The 18,624-nt window shown below is 42.6% G+C and overlaps 1 protein-coding gene across 1 annotated transcript; it reads right to left on the minus strand.

The window, feature by feature from the left end:
* Positions 1-65: 65 nt before the first annotated feature.
* Positions 66-18,231, minus strand: LOC311105244 (cationic amino acid transporter 3-like). The gene is made up of 12 exons (XM_084147327.1): positions 18,148-18,231; positions 9,272-9,693; positions 8,657-8,818; positions 8,284-8,455; positions 7,863-7,981; positions 5,886-6,108; positions 5,378-5,517; positions 5,155-5,257; positions 4,737-4,972; positions 4,383-4,549; positions 4,047-4,155; positions 66-3,872 (listed from the first exon to the last, which is right to left on the minus strand). The coding sequence occupies exons 2-12, from the start codon at positions 9,636-9,638 to the stop codon at positions 3,730-3,732; spliced, it is 1,941 nt and encodes a 646-aa protein (XP_084003453.1). The 5' UTR covers positions 9,639-9,693; positions 18,148-18,231; the 3' UTR covers positions 66-3,729.
* Positions 18,232-18,624: the final 393 nt, after the last annotated feature.

Here is an 18,624-nt window from a genome sequence, read left to right on the forward strand (position 1 = left end):
ACCTTTTAAAGAAAGCCTGGAAAAATAATAATAAATGAAAGTTAAGACAAATCAGATTTCATTTTGAATAATTCAAGTTTACTTACAAAAGTCATTTCTCTCGACACATTTACAGATATAAAATAGTATAACAGTACATGTTCTCATGAGTGAGAATACAAATGGACATGAAACAGTCAGTACACAATCATCTTGTTATTTAAAAAAAAATACTGTTCTGATGACCTCAAGGTTGTCTGTTAAAAGCAATGTTTGTAAACATCATATTATAACTTACTCCACAAAACATTGTACGGAGACACTTATGTAATGTGCAATGCTTTGCTTTGCAACATGATGCTTTAACAAGCTTTGAGCCCTTTGGAATAATAAAAAATGGTTAAAAAGAACTGTAACAAAACAAGCAGGCCAAACAGAAATACCAACAACAAAACACAATAGAATGTATAATTAAGCAATAAGGCCTGAGGGGGTGTGGTATTTGGCCAATATACCACGGCTAAGGGCTGTTCTTAAGTGCGACGCAACGCTGAGTGTCTGGATACATCCCTTAGCCATGGTATATTGGCAATATACAACAAACCCCCGAGGTGCCTTTTTGCTATTATAAACTGGTTACCTACGTAATTAGAGCAGTAAAAATAAATGTTGTCACACCCGTGGTATACGGTCTGATATACCACTGCTTTCAGCAGGTCTCCAACCACCCAGTTTATAATGTCTTATGAATTAAAAGGATTAGCAAACTGCTATACACATGTACTTGAAAGTAAACAGTTCAACTGACAAAACAACATTGTAAAAGCTCAACCAGAGAAAGATCAAGCACAAACGATATTCATTGTCAATGGAATCATAACCTCTCTTTACAAAGTTGTTTTTAGAAACAATGACAGTCTGAAAATATCCCCACATTGTAGACTTTCACTCATAGCTATTTGTAGTTTGTTTTCTAGCCCATTTTTCAATAAGATTGGACTGTCTTCATCTTAAAATCTTAATTTGATACCAATAATAGGGGATATAAATTGTAATTGATAATCTATCTGTGATGTGGCCTCCTGTAGCTCAGTTGGTAGAGCATGGCGCTTACAACGCCAGGGTTGTGGGTTCGATTCCCACGGGGGGCCAGTATGAAAAATATATGCACTCACTAAAACTGTAAATCGCTCTGGATAAGAGCATCTGCTAAATGACTAAAATGTAAAAAAAAAAATGTAAAATGTGACAATTTCCAAATAACATTAACAGGCATAGAATACAAATAACCGTTTCATACCCTTGAAGTGAGCAACTGAAAATGTAGACTGAGGCACATAGTTAAACAGCAAAAACAGTAAAAAGTAGATATAAACAACACCACAGCAAAGTTTCTTGAAACAAAACTTGACTGAGGCTGATGGGCTTTTCAGTTCAAGTTATTACTACATTCAGTTACACACTCAGTAGAGTTGGCGATTAAAACCCTGGCCCCTCTTTCAATGACACAATTAGGACAATTATATACAAACAGTTATGTACAAAATGATACATGGAACCAATCATGTGGGTAACATGTACCACAAGCTTAAGACCTTCAAACAGGAATGTAACCTGAAAGCCTTTTCATGCACTCCAGAAATTATACTAGGTTAATGTATTGGAATCCCTTCTCTGTCAGTTTTGGGCTGAATGTAATATAAGACTTTTTATTCAGTGTACCTTTCTATAGACATCTCTCTCTATTTGGTAGTTTGTATATCATCATGGTACAAAAATAAGTTATTTCTCTCGTTACACAATCTCTACCTTTAAGCCTTTAAGAGCATCATTTTATACCAAATAATTATTTGGGCAGCTTAAAATAATAAAACATTTTAACATACATAAATATTTATGTATCCAACAAAAATATACATGCATGTTTCTGTATAAATATTAAAACAAAAAATAGTATTAATGATTGTAAAAAAAAATATTCAATAAAAAAAAAAAAAAAATACTTTTGGGTAAGGACTGTCAATTTTGACAACATTTAATTTAATTGTCAAGCATCTCTCTATAGTGCAGACAGTGAGTTCTGGGTTAGTTTGACCCTCTGCTTGGTATTGCCTGTCCTCAAAGAACACAAATCAAACCATAGTGACTGACCTACATGGACAGGAGGACACACAACACTACATATCCTGTTGATGTGCTTACCGTACCCAGCACTAACTCACAGGGCAAAGACACTAGAGATCAGATGTCATTTGGGGGAAAATGGCTGAATTGAGGCAGAAACAACCAGGTACTAGAATAACACGTTAAAGTGGAGAAACTCTGTTTCCTTGCATTTGTACCACCTAAATGATATCATCATTGAGACACAGAACCCTTTCAACGTTTAGATATGCAGAAATTTGGCAAGTTCATGTTGACAGAGTATATACTATATACAGTGCATTCGGAAAGTATTCAGCCCGCTTGACTTTTTCCACATTTTGTTTCATTACAGCCTTATTCTACAATGGAGTACATCGTCATTAGAGTACATTCTCTGTACTTTGCTCCATTCATCTTTCCCTCAATCCTGACTAGTCTCCCAGTCCCTGCCGCTGAAAAACATCCTCACAGCATGATGCTGCCACCACTATGCTTCACTCTAGGGATGGTGCCAGGTTTCCTCCAGATGTGACGCTTGGCATTCAGGCCAAAGTGTTCAATCTTGGTTTCATCAGACCAAAGAATCTTGTTTCTCATGGTCAGAGAGTCTTTAGGTACCTTTAGGCAAACTCCATGTGCCTTTTACTGAAGAGTGGCATCCGTCTGGCCACTCTACCATAAAGGCTTGATTGGTGGAGCGCTGCAGAGATGTTTGTCCTTCTGGAAGGTTCTCCCATCCCCACAGAGCAACTCTGGAGCTCTGTCAGAGTGACCATCGGGTTCTTGGTCACCTCCCTGACCAAGGCCCTTCTCCCCCGATTGCTCATTTTGGCCGGGAGGCCAGCTCTAGGAAGAGCCTTGGTGGTTCCAAACTTCTTCTATTTAAGAATGATGGAGGCCACTGTGTTCTTGGGGACCTTCAATGCTGCAGAAATTTTTTGGTACCCTTCACCAGATCTGTGCCTCGACACAATCCTGTCTCAGAGCTCTATGGACAATTCCTTCAACCTCATGGTTTGGTTTTTGCTCTGACATGCAGTCAACGGTGGGACGTTATATAGACAGGTGTGTGCCTTTCCAAATCATGTCCAATCAATTGAATTTACCACAGGTGGACTCCAATCAAGTTGTAGAAACATTTAAAGGATGATCAATGGAAACAGGATGCACCTGAGCTACATTTTGAGTCTCATAGCAAAGGGTCTGAATACTTATGTAAATAATCTGTTTTTTATTTTTAATACATTTGCTAACATTTCTATAAATCTCTTTTCCCTTTGTCATTATGGGGTATTGTGTGTAGATTGATGAGGGAAAACATTCATTTAATCCATTTGAGAATAAGGCTGCAACGTAACAAAATGTGGAAAAAGTCAAGGGGTCTGAATACTTTCCAAATGTACTGTATATCCAAAATCTATTTAACATTTGATGTCCTCTCTAAATCACAAGAATGACCTAATAACAGAGACGGAAAGTTAAGACAGTCTGTTGTGGCACAATGCCCAGACAGTTGAAAATGAACGCAATGAGAATATACACCTGTTCAAGGCTTTCGTGGTATGTCGTTGGGGCGGAAAGCATCTACTCCACCACTATTCTCCTCTAAGGCGTCATCCCTTCCACCTCACTGTCATCCTCTGCTAGGTAGATGGGACTCTTTGATCGGAGGACTGGCTCAAATTTACCGCGGTTGGGTGTGGCCTCTGAGCTGTTCTTAATCCCGTAACCAAAGTAGATGAGAAAACCTAGGCGAAAGAGGGAAGAAGGAAGAAAAACTGATTTAAACAGTGATAAACTACAGCATGCCAAAGGTGAAGCTCAGTGACACACTGTACTTGCGTAACACGAAGTTCCTTAATAACACAGATAAGCACAAGAGCAAGAGGCAAAGAAATAATAGGGGTGGTAATCTCACTAACCAATAGCCATCCACACTGCAAAGCGACACCACGTTGGCCCATCCAGCTGCATCATGAGGTAAATGTTGACAAAGATACTGACCAATGGCAACACTGGGAGTAGGGGTACCTGAAGGGATTCAAAATGTTTATTTTATACATTAAACCACACACTGGACATAATCAAGTCTAACAACTACAACATATTTTCAAAACCACTTTTAAGCTAAGAGCTGATGATCCAAGTACAGACAGACCAAGTGGTTACTAGGAGAATGAGGAAACCTATAGTAAATAGGAACAGGTTTCTCAGGAACATTTACGTGAAATAAGTAGTGACTGAAAACTCCCTCATACCTTAAAGGTGAGTGACTGTCTGCTCGGGGGCTGTCTCCAGATGATGGCCACACACAGGAAGGAGAGGAAGGTCAGTATCGCACATATAGTGACCCACACGGGGTGGCCACTCACCACCTCTGCCCCCCACACAGCCAGCACTACGCACAGCAGGGTGAACACCACAGCTAAAGAGATAAAAGAGATTGTTAACTTAGCATGTATAGTGGAATCTTATTAAATCAATTCAATGCATTCTCTCATTTGCATTATCAGACAGCTGCTTCCAGTATGCCAAACCTCTCCAAAAAGGCTCACTTAAATATAGCTTTAAACACCATCAACACTTCACCCTGTCAAAAGGGGGAGACTCACAGATGACAGCGGTAGTGATGTAGACGATGAGTCCGGAGGTCTTGGTGGGGACATCACAGCTGGGCACCAGCAGCATCTTGAGGATGAACCGCTCCCTGAGGGGCCTGGTCTCCCCCTCACCCTCCTGGCCAAACTCGTCCCCACTGTCCCCCTCTGCCATGGTTGCCCTCTGCAGACCCACCAGCTCCACCAGCTTCTCACTGGCACCACTGATGCCCAGGGTGCCTGGTTGGTACCTGTGAACAAATGTACATAGGTAGAATTCAGTCAACCCTTATTTTACTAGTTACGTTGACTGAGAACATTTTCATTTTCAGTTGGATACTTGAGAAGAGTTGGATATTTGAGAAATCAAAAGCGTTTGTGCATGACTCTTTAAAAAACTAAAAGTGTGTTAGCCAAGATCCTCTGCACTAACCTGAGGATAAGCACGCACACAGCCACTAATGTGTATGCCAGGAGAGTTCCTATCGACATCAGGTCCACCAGGGCTGCCAGATCAAACAGGAATGCCATCACGGCTGCAGAGAGAAAGAATACATTTCAATTCTAAGTAGCATAGAGTAGCAGCTAAACAGTTGACAGAAAACAAAGTGTTGGTGCACAAAGGAGATACTTAGTAATGCATGGGCTAAGCTTACCTGCTACAATACCCGACACGATGGTGGCTAACAGGGGGGTCTTGGTTTTGATGTTCATCTTTGAGAGGAAGCGGAAGAGCAGGCCGTCCTCAGCCATTGCATAGATTACACGGGGCATGGGGAACATTGAGCCCAGTAAACTGGACAGAGAAGAGAGAGAAAGAGAGAGGGACTCAGACAAAGTCGTCGCCATCACACAGAGGCCAGCCATGTCTCTGGTCAGTCCACAAACAGTGAATGACCTTGAAATATCATCAACATTTAACACACAAAACAAAAACTTTTGGGTTTATATATTCCACATCATAATTTGTGTCCGTTCCTTGCATGCAAATAACAAATAACAACAAAATAAATTGAAAGCACAGTATATGAAAATAAACAATTGTTCAAACCCAAAAATCAACATCAAACTAAAAATAGCCTGCCATCTGGGTGCCTTTCAACCTTTGATAGAAATGCAAACAAGGCCATGAGAAGTCTATGGGAAACTGTCTGTGCCAGTCACCTGGTGGAGAGGGCACAGAGGGAGCCCACAGCCACGATGTAGCGGGCAGGGTCCCAGTGCACATAGCTGAAGGCCTCTGGCAGCGGGCTCTCTCTGTTCAGCAGGTAGTAGGGCATCATGAGGGTGAGGGCCGCAGATACCCCGAAGTAGGCGAAGAAACAGATGAGCAGAGAAGCCACGATACCAATGGGGATGGAACGCATGGGGTTCTTGGCCTCTTCACCTGTGGAAAAAGATCTAGACGGTTTAGATTTGATAGTCGTCAACCACAGGTACAGTGAGGGAAAAAAGTATTTGATCCCCTGCTGATTTTGTACGTTTGCCCACTGACAAAGAAATGATCAGTCTATAATTTTAATGGTAGGTTTATTTGAACAGTGAGAGACAGAATAACAACAAAAAGATCCAGAAAAACGCATGTCAAAAATGTTATAAATTGATTTGCATTTTAATGAGGGAAATAAGTATTTGACCCCCTCTCAATCAGAAAGATTTCTGGCTCCCAGGTGTCTTTTATACAGGTAACGAGCTGAGATTAGGAGCACACTCTTAAAGGGAGTGCTCCTAATCTCAGTTTGTTACCTGTATAAAAGACACCTGTCCACAGAAGCAATCAATCAATCAGATTCCAAACTCTCCACCATGGCCAAGACCAAAGAGCTCTCCAAGGATGTCAGGGACAAGATTGTAGACCTACACAAGGCTGGAATGGGCTACAAGACCATCGCCAAGCAGCTTGGTGAGAAGGTGACAACAGTTGGTGCGATTATTCGCAAATGGAAGAAACACAAAATAACTGTCAATCTCCCTCGGCCTGGGGCTCCATGCAAGATCTCACCTCGTGGAGTTGCAATGATCATGAGAACGGTGAGGAATCAGCCCAGAACTACACAGGAGGATCTTGTCAATGATCTCAAGGCAGCTGGGCCCATAGTCACCAAGAAAACAATTGGTAACACACTACGCCATGAAGGACTGAAATCCTGCAGTGCCCGCAAGGTCCCCCTGCTCAAGAAAGCACATATACAGGCCCGTCTGAAGTTTGCCAATGAACATCTGAATGATTCAGAAGAGAACTGGGTGAAAGTGTTGTGGTCAGATGAGACCAAAATCGAGCTCTTTGGCATTAACTCAACTCGCCGTGTTTGGAGGAGGAGGAATGCTGCCTATGACCCCAAGAACACCATCCCTACCGTCAAACATGGAGGTGGAAACATTATGCTTTGGGGGTGTTTTTCTGCTAAGGGGACAGGACAACTTCACCGCATCAAAGGGACGATGGACGGGGCCATGTACTGTCAAATCTTGGGTGAGAACCTTCCCTCAGCCAGGGCATTGAAAATGGGTCGTGGATGGGTATTCCAGCATGACAATTACCCAAAACACACGACCAAGGCAACAAAGGAGTGGCTCAAGAAGAAGCACATTCAGGTCCTGGAGTGGCCTAGCCAGTCTCCAGACCTTAATCCCATAGAAAATCTGTGGAGGGAGCTGAAGGTTCGAGTTGCCAAACGTCAGGCTCGAAACCTTAATGACTTGGAGAAGATCTGCAAAGAGGAGTGGGACAAAATCCCTCCTGAGATGTGTGCAAACCTGGTGGCCAACTACAAGAAACGTCTGACCTCTGATTGCCAACAAGGGTTTTGCCACCAAGTACTAAGTCATGTTTTGCAGAGGGGTCAAATACTTATTTCCCTCATTAAAATGCAAATCAATTTATAACATATTTGACATGCGTTTTTCTGGATTTTGTTGTTGTTATTCTGTCTCTCACTGTTCAAATAAACCTACCATTAAAATGATAGACTGATCATTTCTTTGTCAGTGGGCAAACGTACAAAATCAGCAGGGGATCAAATACTTTTTTCCCTCACTGTACATTTTACCTGAACTTTTTAGCCATTTAGCAGACGTTTTTTACACTCAGTGTATATCATTGGTGCCAAGAGATGAGAGGAAATGGCAGAAATGGCCTACTTGTGGTTGCGATGCAGTCGAAACCCACAAAGGCGTAGAAGCAAGTTGCTGCACCAGACAGGACTCCACTGAAGCCGAATGGAGCAAAACCCCCGGTACCAAACTTCTCTTTAATGATCCTGGACAAAGAAAGAGAGCAGGGGACTGGTTATCATTTTTTAAATTATTATTATGATTTTTTAATAAAGTTATTGAAGTAGCCTGGGAAATAAACAAAAATGCCAAAGATAAAGATAATCATATCATATTCAGTCTTCAGGAAGAGAACTGGTCTCCCTAATGGTTGATGTCTCTAAAGGTGTTAATATGTTTTTGTAAACAGACTTTCATACTTTCAACTACTCCATAGGGCTGATTTTAAAACATAATTCCTGCTTAATAAACCCCTCCTCATGAGCTCTTCTGTCTGTCGGCGACTCACTCTGCATCAGTGATGTTGGTTGTGTTGACAAAGTCCTCAACAGTGAGGTTCCAGTTTGCGCGGTCTCCCTTCACCAGTCCTGAGATGATGATGAAGCCCAGAACCACCAGGTTGACCCCTGTGAAGATCTTGTTCACCAGGGCCGACTCGCTCACGCCAAACGCCAGCAGGCCTGTGTGGGTGTTGGCAAAGTGTCAGAGCCCCAGACGTGGGCAGCGACCAAGCACAGCCAATCATAATGCTACCCTGAATGGGCACTCTTCGCATGCCCTAAGGCAGGAATGAAGAGCCCTCTTATTGGAGCTGTACTTTCGCTGAGGGTGTGTATAACGCTTTCAAATGTGTTCGGTGTTATGTTAAATGAGAGCCTCACCAGTGAGCAGCAATATCAGGATGAGGGCGAAGAGGTCTGGGTATTCAGCCAGAATCTTCCCAGGGACCTTGATGGACATGGAGGCTCTGAAGAAGTCTGAGATCTTCTGTTCAACCAGGTTGTCAAAGGTGGAGCTCCAGGCCCGAGCAACACTGGCTGTGCCTGAAAGAGGGGGAGAAGAAGAGGAAGAGAGGGAGAGGAAGAGAGGGAGAGATTTATAACGACAGAAGTTGGAGTCACACTTTCAAGGGCCCTTCTGTCAAGAGGCAATCCTTCTAGAGAACCAAGAGCTTGATCTGCCTGTAAAACCTCTTCAGCTCAAGTCCTCATCAGAATCTTAATTATTCAGTCTAATTATTCAGCTACTCAGAATTGCTGATAATCTCAAGTGACTGTCTGGGTATTGCAGTAATATCACTGCTTAGAGTTTTAATGAGAACAATTATGAGAGATTTATATTATCATGGCACCTCTCATATCCTGTTTTTACCTCAAATGTGTTTCTTGCAACTTTATAAAATAAAAATAGATCAAACATTCCCTCCCCCCATTTTGAATCACTTCCCTTCTTAATCTCCAATCCCTCATTTTCACTAACTCCCACTTCTGATTCACCTATGACATAGGAGAGGATGAGGTTCCAACCAGTGATGAAGGCCCAGATCTCCCCCACTGTCACATAGCTGTACATGTAGGCTGAACCAGTCTTGGGCACACGGGCACCAAACTCAGCATAACACAGACCAGCAAGGACGGAGGAGAGCGCTGCAATGAGGAAGCAGAGCACGATGGCTGGGCCGGCCTTCTCCCTGGCCACCTCTCCAGCCAGAACATAGACGCCGGCCCCCAGAGTGGCGCCCACCCCCAGGGCTATCAGGTCCAGTGTGCTCAGGCAGCGGGCAAAGTGGCTCTCTTCCTGGTCACAGTCCAGCGCCCGCCGCCTGAGCAGCAGCTTACCGAAGGAAGCTAGCTTCTCAGCCATGGTAGAAAACGAGGTCACCAAGTCAAGAGGAGATGAAGGATCTTCTTACAGCCGGCTGGGGAAGAGGAGAAATACATAAAATACAGTGCATTCGGAAAGTATTCAGACCCCTTTACTTTTTCCACATTTTGTTACGTTACAGCCTTATTCTAAACACAATACCCCATACTGACAACGCAAAAACAGGTTTTTAGACATTTATTAAAAATAACAAACTGAAATATCACATTTACATAAGTATTCAGACCCTTTGCTATGAGACTCGAAATTGAGCTCAGGTGCATCCTGGGGAAGGGTACCAAAAAATTTCTGCAGCATTGAAGAAGTTTGGAACCACCAAGACTCTTCCTAGAGCTGGCTGCCCGGCCAAACTGAGCAATTGGGGGAGAAGGGCCTTGGTCAAGGAGGTAACCAAGAACCCGATGGTCACTCTGACAGAGCTCTAGAGTTCCTCTGTGGAGATGGGAGAACCTTCCAGAAGGACAACCATCTCTGCAGCACTCCACCAATCAGGCCTTTATGGTAGTGGCCAGAGGGAAGCCACTCCTCAGTAAAAGGCACATGACAGCCCACTTGGAGTTTGCTAAAAGGCACCTAAAGGACTCTCAGACAATGAGGAACCAGATTCTCTGGTCTGATGAACTCATTGGCCTGAATGCCAAGCGTCACGTCTGGAGGAAACCTGGCACCATCCCTACGGTGAAGCATAGTGGTGGCAGCATCATGCTGTGGGGATGTTTTTCAGCGGCAGGGACTGGGAGACTAGTCAGGATTGAGGGAAAGATGAACGGAGCAAAGTACAGAGAGATCCTTGATGAAAACCTGCTCCAGAGATCGCGCAGGACCTCAGACTGGGGCGAAGGTTCACCTTCCAACAGGACAACGACCCTAAGCACACAGCCAAGACAACACAGGAGTGGCTTCGGGACAAGTCTCTGAATGTCCGTGAGTGGCCCAGCCAGAGCCCGGACTTGAACCCGATCGAACATCTCTGAAGAGACCTGAAAATAGCTGTGTAGCAACGATCCCCATCCAACCTGACAGAGCTTGAGAGGATCTACAGAGAAGAATGAGAGAAACTCCCCAAATACAGGAGTGCCAAGCTTGTAGCGTCATACCCAAGAAGACATTATATATATATATATATATATATATATATATATATATATATATATATATATATATATATATGTCAAAAGTTTGAACACACCTACTCATTCAAGGGTTTTTCTTTATTTGTACTATTTTCTACAAGTACGGTAATCTTCTCTGATGAGTCCAATTTTCAGCTTTGCCCAACACCTGGTCGTCTAATGGTTAGACGGAGACCTGGAGAGGCCTACAAGCCACAGTGTCTCGCACCCACTGTGAAATTTGGTGGAGGATTGGTGATGATCTGGGGGTGCTTCAGCAAGGCTGGAATCGGGCAGGTTTGTCTTTGTGAAGGACGCATGAATCAAGCCACGTACAAGGTTGTCCTGGAAGAAAACTTGCTTATTTTTGCTCTGACATTGTTCCCCAACTCTGAGGATTGGTTTTTCCAGCAGGACAATGTGCCAAGCCACACAGCCAGGTCAATCAAGGTGTGGATGGAGGACCACCAGATCAAGACCCTGTCATGGCCAGCCCAATCTCCAGACCTGAACCCCATTGAAAACTTCTGGAATGTGATCAAGAGGAAGATGGATGGTCACAAGCCATCAAACAAAGCTGAGGTGCTTGAATTTATGCACCAGGAGTGGCATAAAGTCACCCAACATCAATGTGAAAGACTGGTGGAGAGCATGCCAAGACGCATGAAAGCTGTGATTGAAAATCAGGGTTATTCCACCAAATATTGATTTCTGAACTCTTCCTAAGTTAAAACATTAGTATTGTGTTGTTTAAAAATGAATATGAACTTATTTTCTTTGCATTAATCGAGGTCTGACAACACTGCATCTTTTTTGTTATTTTGACCAGCAAATAAATGCTCTAAATGACAATATTTTTATTTGGAATTTGGGATAAATTTTGTCGGTAGTTTATAGAATAAAACAAAAGTAATTTTTACACATACAGTTGAAGTTGGAAGTTTACATACACCTTAGCCAAATACATTTAAACTATGTTTTTCACAATTCCTGACATTTAATCCTAGTAAAAATTCCCCGTCTTAGGTCAGTTAGGATCACCACTTTATTTTAAGAAAATGAAATGTCAGAATAATAGTAGAGAGAATGATTTATTTCAGCTTTCATTTCTTTCATCACATTCCCAGTGGGTGAGAAGTTTACATACACTCAATGAGTATTTGGTCGCATTGCCTTTAAATTGTTTAATTTTCAGGTAGCCTTCCACAAGCTTCCCACAATAAGTTGGGTGAATTTTGGCCCATTCCTCCTGACAAAGCTGGTGTAACTGAGTCAGGTTTGTAGGCCTCCTTGCTCAAACACACCTTTTCAGTTCTGCCCACACATTTTCTATAGGATTGAGGTCAGGGCTTTGTGATGGCCACTCCAATACCTTGACTTTGTTGTCCTTAAGCCATTTTGCCACAACTTTGGAAGTATGCTTGGGGTCATTTTGCGACCAAGCTTTAACTTCCTGACTGATGTCTTGAGATGTTGCTTCAATATATCCACATAATTTTCCTTCCTCATGATGCCATCTATTTTGTGAAGTGCACCAGTCCCTCCTGCAGCAAAGCACCCCCACAGCATGATGCTGCCACCCCCGTGCTTCACGGTTGGGATGGTGTTCTTCGGCTTGCAAGCCACCCCCTTTTTCATCCAAACATAACGATGGTCATTATGGCCAAACAGTTCTATTTTTGTTTCAGCAGACCAGAGGACATTTCTCCAAAAGGTATGATCTTTGTCCCCATGTGTAGTTGCAAACCGTAGTCTGGCTTTTTTATGGCGGTTTTGGAGCAGTGGCTTCTTCCTTGCTGAGCGGCCTTTCAGGTTATGTCGATATACAGTGGGGAAAAAAAGTATTTAGTCAGCCACCAATTGTGCAAGTTCTCCTACTTAGAAAGATGAGAGAGGCCTGTAATTTTCATCATAGGTACACGTCAACTATGACAGACAAAATGAGAAAAAAAAATCCAGAAAATCACATTGTATAATTTTTTATGAATTTATTTGCAAGTTGTGGTGGAAAATAAGTATTTGGTCAATAACAAAAGTTTCTCAATACTTTGTTATATACCTTTTGTTGGCAATGACACAGGTCAAACGTTTTCTGTAAGTCTTCACAAGGTTTTCACACACTGTTGCTGGTATTTTGGCCCATTCCTCCATGCAGATCTCCTCTAGAGCAGTGATGTTTTGGGGCTGTCGCTGGGCAACACAGACTTTCAACTCCCTCCAAAGATTTTCTATGGGGTTGAGATCTGGAGACTGGCTAGGCCACTCCAGGACCTTGAAATGCTTCTTACGAAGCAACTCCTTCGTTGCCCGGGCGGTGTGTTTGGGATCATTGTCATGCTGAAAGACCCAGCCACGTTTCATCTTCAATGCCCTTGCTGATGGAAGGAGGTTTTCACTCAAAATCTCACGATACATGGCCCCATTCATTCTTTCCTTTATACGGATCAGTCGTCCTGGTCCCTTGCAGAAAAACAGCCCCAAAGCATGATGTTTCCACCCCCATGCTTCACAGTAGGTATGGTGTTCTTTGGATGCAACTCAGCATTCTTTGTCCTCCAAACACGACAAGTTGAGTTTTTACCAAAAAGTTATATTTTGGTTTCATCTGACCATATGACATTCTCCCAATCCTCTTCTGGATAATCCAAATTCACTCTAGCAAACTTCAGACGGGCCTGGACATGTACTGGCTTAAGCAGGGGGACACGTCTGGCACTGCAGGATTTGAGTCCCTGGCGGCGTAGTGTGTTACTGATGGTAAGCTTTGTTACTTTGGTCCCAGCTCTCTGCAGGTCATTCACTAGGTCCCCCCGTGTGGTTCTGGGATTTTTGCTCACCGTTCTTGTGATCATTTTGACCCCACGGGGTGAGATCTTGCGTGGAGCCCCAGATCGAGGGAGATTATCAGTGGTCTTGTATGTCTTCCATTTCCTAATAATTGCTCCCACAGTTGATTTCTTCAAACCAAGCTGCTTACCTATTGCAGATTCAGTCTTCCCAGCCTGGTGCAGGTCTACAATTTTGTTTCTGGTGTCCTTTGACAGCTCTTTGGTCTTGGTCATAGTGGAGTTTGGAGTGTGACTGTTTGAGGTTGTGGACAGGTGTCTTTTATACTGATAACAAGTTCAAACAGGTGCCATTAATACAGGTAATGAGTGGAGGACAGAGGAGTCTCTTAAAGAAGAAGTTACAGGTCTGTGAGAGCCAGAAATCTTGCTTGTTTGTAGGTGACCAAATACTTATTTTCCACCATAATTTGAAAAAAAATCATTAAAAATCCTACAATGTGATTTTCTGGATTTTTTTTCTCAATTTGTCTGTCATAGTTGACGTGTACCTATGATGAAAATTACAGGCCTCTCTCATCTTTTTAAGTGGGAGAACTTGCACAATTGGTGGCTGACTAAATACATTTTTTCCCCACTGTAGGACTCGTTTTACTGTCGATATAGATACTTTGTACCTGTTTCCTCCAGCATCTTCACACGGTCCTTTGCTGTTATTCTGGGATTGATTTGCACTTTTCACACAAAAGTATGTTAATCTCTAGGAGACTGAACATTATCCATGGCAAAGTGTATAGAATTGTAGGAAACTAGCTTTAAAACTGCAACAACAAAAGAAATCTCAGCTCCATGGCAGAATATGTAGAATCCCAGGAAATTTGCTTTAAAAAACTACAACATGTTGACTCAACTGCATGGCAAAATGTGCAGAATTGTAGGAAATTAGCTATAAAAATCAAATACAAATAAATAGAAAATTAGCTAAACAATTCTAAAATGTAGCTGCGGCAACGGCCGACTGAGCTCATTGGCACGCCCCTGCCATGCCCCCTACCACGACAACCACCTAAGGCCCTTTTTGATCCAGAAAAAAACATGATTGGTACAGATTTGGTCCGGTCAGGATCTTGTTTGGGGGTGGAGCTCATTAGAATAATAGACAGTGTGTAGAATAATACCCAAACATGCAAAGGAATATATTACATTTGTCTACCTTTGTGTACCTGTTCAGGATACATCACCATGAAGAGAATTACATTCATAATTATGCATTTCTGTACAGAACAGGGACCCATGATGTCATTCTGTTACCATCATCCTGTTACCGGGTGTTAATCCACTTCACTTACTGTAGTTCAATAACCAAAATCGTTTTTTATCAAACTAACTGAGTTTTTGGAAAACGTGGTCACATAAAAAAACTGAGGGAGATTTTACCAAAATTCTGTTACCTAATTTTACATCTGCACTGTTCTTCAAGAAATTGTGTTTTTGAAAAATGTTCAGTGGAAATTGTTAAAAGTAATCCTTGTGCTTAGGGTTTGTTTAACTTTGCAATCAATTGTTTTTGTTTGGCATACTTTTAAAGCGAAAAATAGGAGGCTCAGAGTCATTCTGTTAACGTGGAATTGCCCATATGCATCCTGTGTCAAACCCCATCCTCTCTGCAGATCTCAACCTGACACTAGGATAGGTTGCTTCTAAAGGCAGTCTGGCTGAATAGTGAATAATGGCAGGCAGCCATTTAGCCTAGACTGTGACAGCTCTGCCCTGACCACTGGCTGGTAGTCCCTCGTGGGAAGAAAGCCATGCAGTAGTGCTGACCAGTACCCTGACCTTTGCAGAGACCATATTGAATCTGAAAGACTGGCTAAGGGAGGGATTTAAGTACCCCATTCATTTGCAGCCAGAAGAAAAACTAAAATAGGAGAATAAAGAAGATAAATAAGAAAAGAGAACAGGGAGAAAGGGGGGAATAGGAGGAATGGCAGCGAAGTTGGCAAAGAAAGCATGGGAGAGAGAGAGAGGGGAATAGAAAAACCTGATGAAGGGCCTCTGACTTGACACACCAGACTGATTACATTTTAAAAAAGCATAAGAAAAATAGAATCGCCACATCCAACGGTGCCCAAATCAGCTACCATTAAACAGGAAGAAATACCCTAGCTGTAAAGGCCAATGTGAGGGTGCCATGGTTGGACATAATAAAGCTCTCCTGTCTGGCGATGGCTCCAGGTTGAAGGGTTGATCCTAGGCACACACACACACACACACACCGGACAGGCCATGCAAGTTTAATCAGGTCGTGTCTGGGCAATACACCTTATCTGGAGGAAGAGCACGTCTATGACGGAAGACAACGCCTACAGGGAACACAGACTACACAGGTGACTGCATAGCATACACCCATATCTCAGGCCCTTGTTCTCAATCTGTAGTGTACACATAACTCAGTCACCAGTTACTACACACACACAGCACTTACCATTTGCTAACCATTTGGCCAGTATCATATTGCTGACAATAGGGATACAGTCAATGGGATTGCAAGTTCTGCCTGTCTGCGTGTTTTAATCTACTAGAATCAGTAGGCTGACATACTAGTCAGGAGAAGTTGGGCAAGACAGCCTCTGGGATCACAACTAGGCCTAAATCAAGCACAGAGTTGGCCTTTCTCCTCCATTAAGAGGATAATCGGCAACGTTACGTAAGCCTTCTAACCTTCTTAGAAATAATTTGCCATGACTATGGGCTCTATTCAAGCTGTAAAGCTGAAGCGTTACAGATTCCGCGATAGAAATGTAAAGGTAATTTCCGTTTGAGCCGACATATGCAGCGCTTACCGTGAATGCGGTCTCCACTAAAGCGGGAACATTGCTTTTAAATCTCAATCACGCTGTTAAACTGAACTTCCACGATGCGGATTGAATAGAGCCCTGTTTGTGTAGCCTAGAAAGACCATGGTGTAGTGTGTGGGCTACACTACACCACAAAGTCTTAGCAATAGGTTGTGGGAGCTGAAGTAATGAGTCGTTCTGGTCATGTATAAGCAGGTGTATTGAGAATACAATTGTAAGATAGAAGAACCATTATAAAGCAGATTTTATGACACAGGAAATCTTCGCTGGGTGCCAGGACATTTACGAATTTAACAACGCTACATTGTTGTCTTGCCATGACTACAAGTCGTTCCATGCTCAGAGAGGGTTTTAATAAATATCAAGAAAAATAACAGTTCTACAGTTCATGATTCAATTTAAACAATTCAAGGAAACAGGCCACTTTCAGAAGACCAACCATCATATGACAATGGAATCATTGCCAATGTTTGCTAAGGAATGAGACAGGGCATAATGCTCAATTTGCAGGACCTGGACGGGTGTTTCCATGGTTACCTCACTTCGCCTCTTCTGAAATGACGCCAGTTGATGCACACTGCATTTGCTATTCATCAGATCCTTGCCTCCAAAAGGGCAATCTAATTATGGGCCTAGATGACAACAGAGCATCAGCACAGAAGCCACCTCATGCTACCTAAAGCCCTCTATCTATTAACGGGTCCGTGTCTCCACAATAATGCAATTCACCAAAAGGCTGAAAGTACTTCTGGAGTGCCCATTCTATACATGGAGGTTAACTCTCACAGTAGGCATATGTCATCCATTTGATCACCTCCAAGAGAGCTGTTTACCTCATCACCCTACCAACACCACACACTATCCTCTCAGCCCAGGGGCACTCACAGGTCTCAAGCAGATGACACTTGCTCAGCCTGTGAATGACTCCTTGGGGTGACACTCCTTCAGCCCCCACGGCTCTTTCACAGTCACTGTAAATTACTAAAACACACAAACATTACTTGGAATCCCAACAGAAGGTAGGTGTGGTAGTTTGATTGGTGGTTAGGTTTCTTGGCTGAAAAAAAAAAAGCTACAGAAATGTTTGACACCAGGAAAAGACATGCCTCAGCAGGTAAACTTCAACATAGTTATGCAAACCATTAAGATAATAGAGCTAAGCCTTCCACAATAGAAAGTGTCAGTATTAATTTTACAGATTAGGCAGCATTGGGATATCCAAGGCTTTATTTGATTCAATATATTGTAGTTGGAGGGACATTATTAGCTAGCTAAGCAAGATTAATACATTCCAGAGTGAAAGGGCTACAGGCATGCACCTCACAGTGCACAGAGCAATGCAGAGGTCAGTGTTTGACAATGAACAAAGTAAACAAACACCCACCTGATTCCAGGTGTACAGATGGCTAGATAGGTCAAATACAGACTGACTGGTCGACACTCAATTATTAATCTAGCTAGCTACATAAAACAACACACTCAGATGTACATTACTAGGCTCGTTTGGGTTCAGCTAGCTATGGCTGACGATGTGAGTCAGAGCACGCGAGTCAACAACTGCCACATTCGATCCAGGTGCTGCTATTCACTATACATCTCCCTATCTTGAATGACTTTCAGAGTTCATTGATTCCTATCGATGAGCAGTCGCATTTGGTTCACTCTTGGAACACATAGCTAGCTAATTCAATCTACATTCGATGCCTTTGGTAAATAATTTATAGATACATACCTGAGGAATTGATGGACACAGAAATAAACTCTTCGATCAGATGGAACTTCTGTCTTTACAGTTCTGAAAAAGGTGCGACTGTCTACAATCTGACACTGTAAGTGACACACATTGGCTGGTATTTTCATTGGCTAAGTGTAAACATCCCGCCTCTACTCAAATCTCATTGGTTTGTCATCTCCCGGAAATAACAAGTTTGTGTGATTTGTCAGACGCCATTGGAATGTATTAAAAGTACCCGTACAATTTCCACATGGAAATAATGTGTAGTAGATACAATTCCTTTAAAAACAAACATGAATAATGTACCTTTCATGGAAGGGACGTCTGCATTTATTGATCTACTATAGTGTAGTAGTAGATACAATTCCTTGAGAACGTATTCATTTTGAGTTTTTTTTTACATCACTATTACACAAAGTATGGTTATTTACTCTGGTCTGGTCGCTTTCTTGCCTTGGCTCGTTCTCTTCTTGA

This window comes from Coregonus lavaretus, assembly GCF_964263955.1.
Source record: "Coregonus lavaretus genome assembly, chromosome: 29".
NCBI classification, from domain to species: Eukaryota; Metazoa; Chordata; class Actinopteri; order Salmoniformes; family Salmonidae; genus Coregonus; species Coregonus lavaretus.

Bases quoted from the DNA above. Each gene is read 5' to 3' on its own strand.
- LOC311105244 (XM_084147327.1), bottom strand. From the start codon at position 9,638: ATGGCTGAGAAGCTAGCTTCCTTCGGTAAGCTGCTGCTCAGGCGGCGG. The intron at 8,819-9,271 runs GTGAATCAGAAG...CCCCTCTTTCAG, and splicing joins CATCCTCTCCTATGTCATAG to GCACAGCCAGTGTTGCTCGG. The intron at 4,973-5,154 runs GTTAGTGCAGAG...ATTTGTTCACAG, and splicing joins GTGTGCGTGCTTATCCTCAG to GTACCAACCAGGCACCCTGG.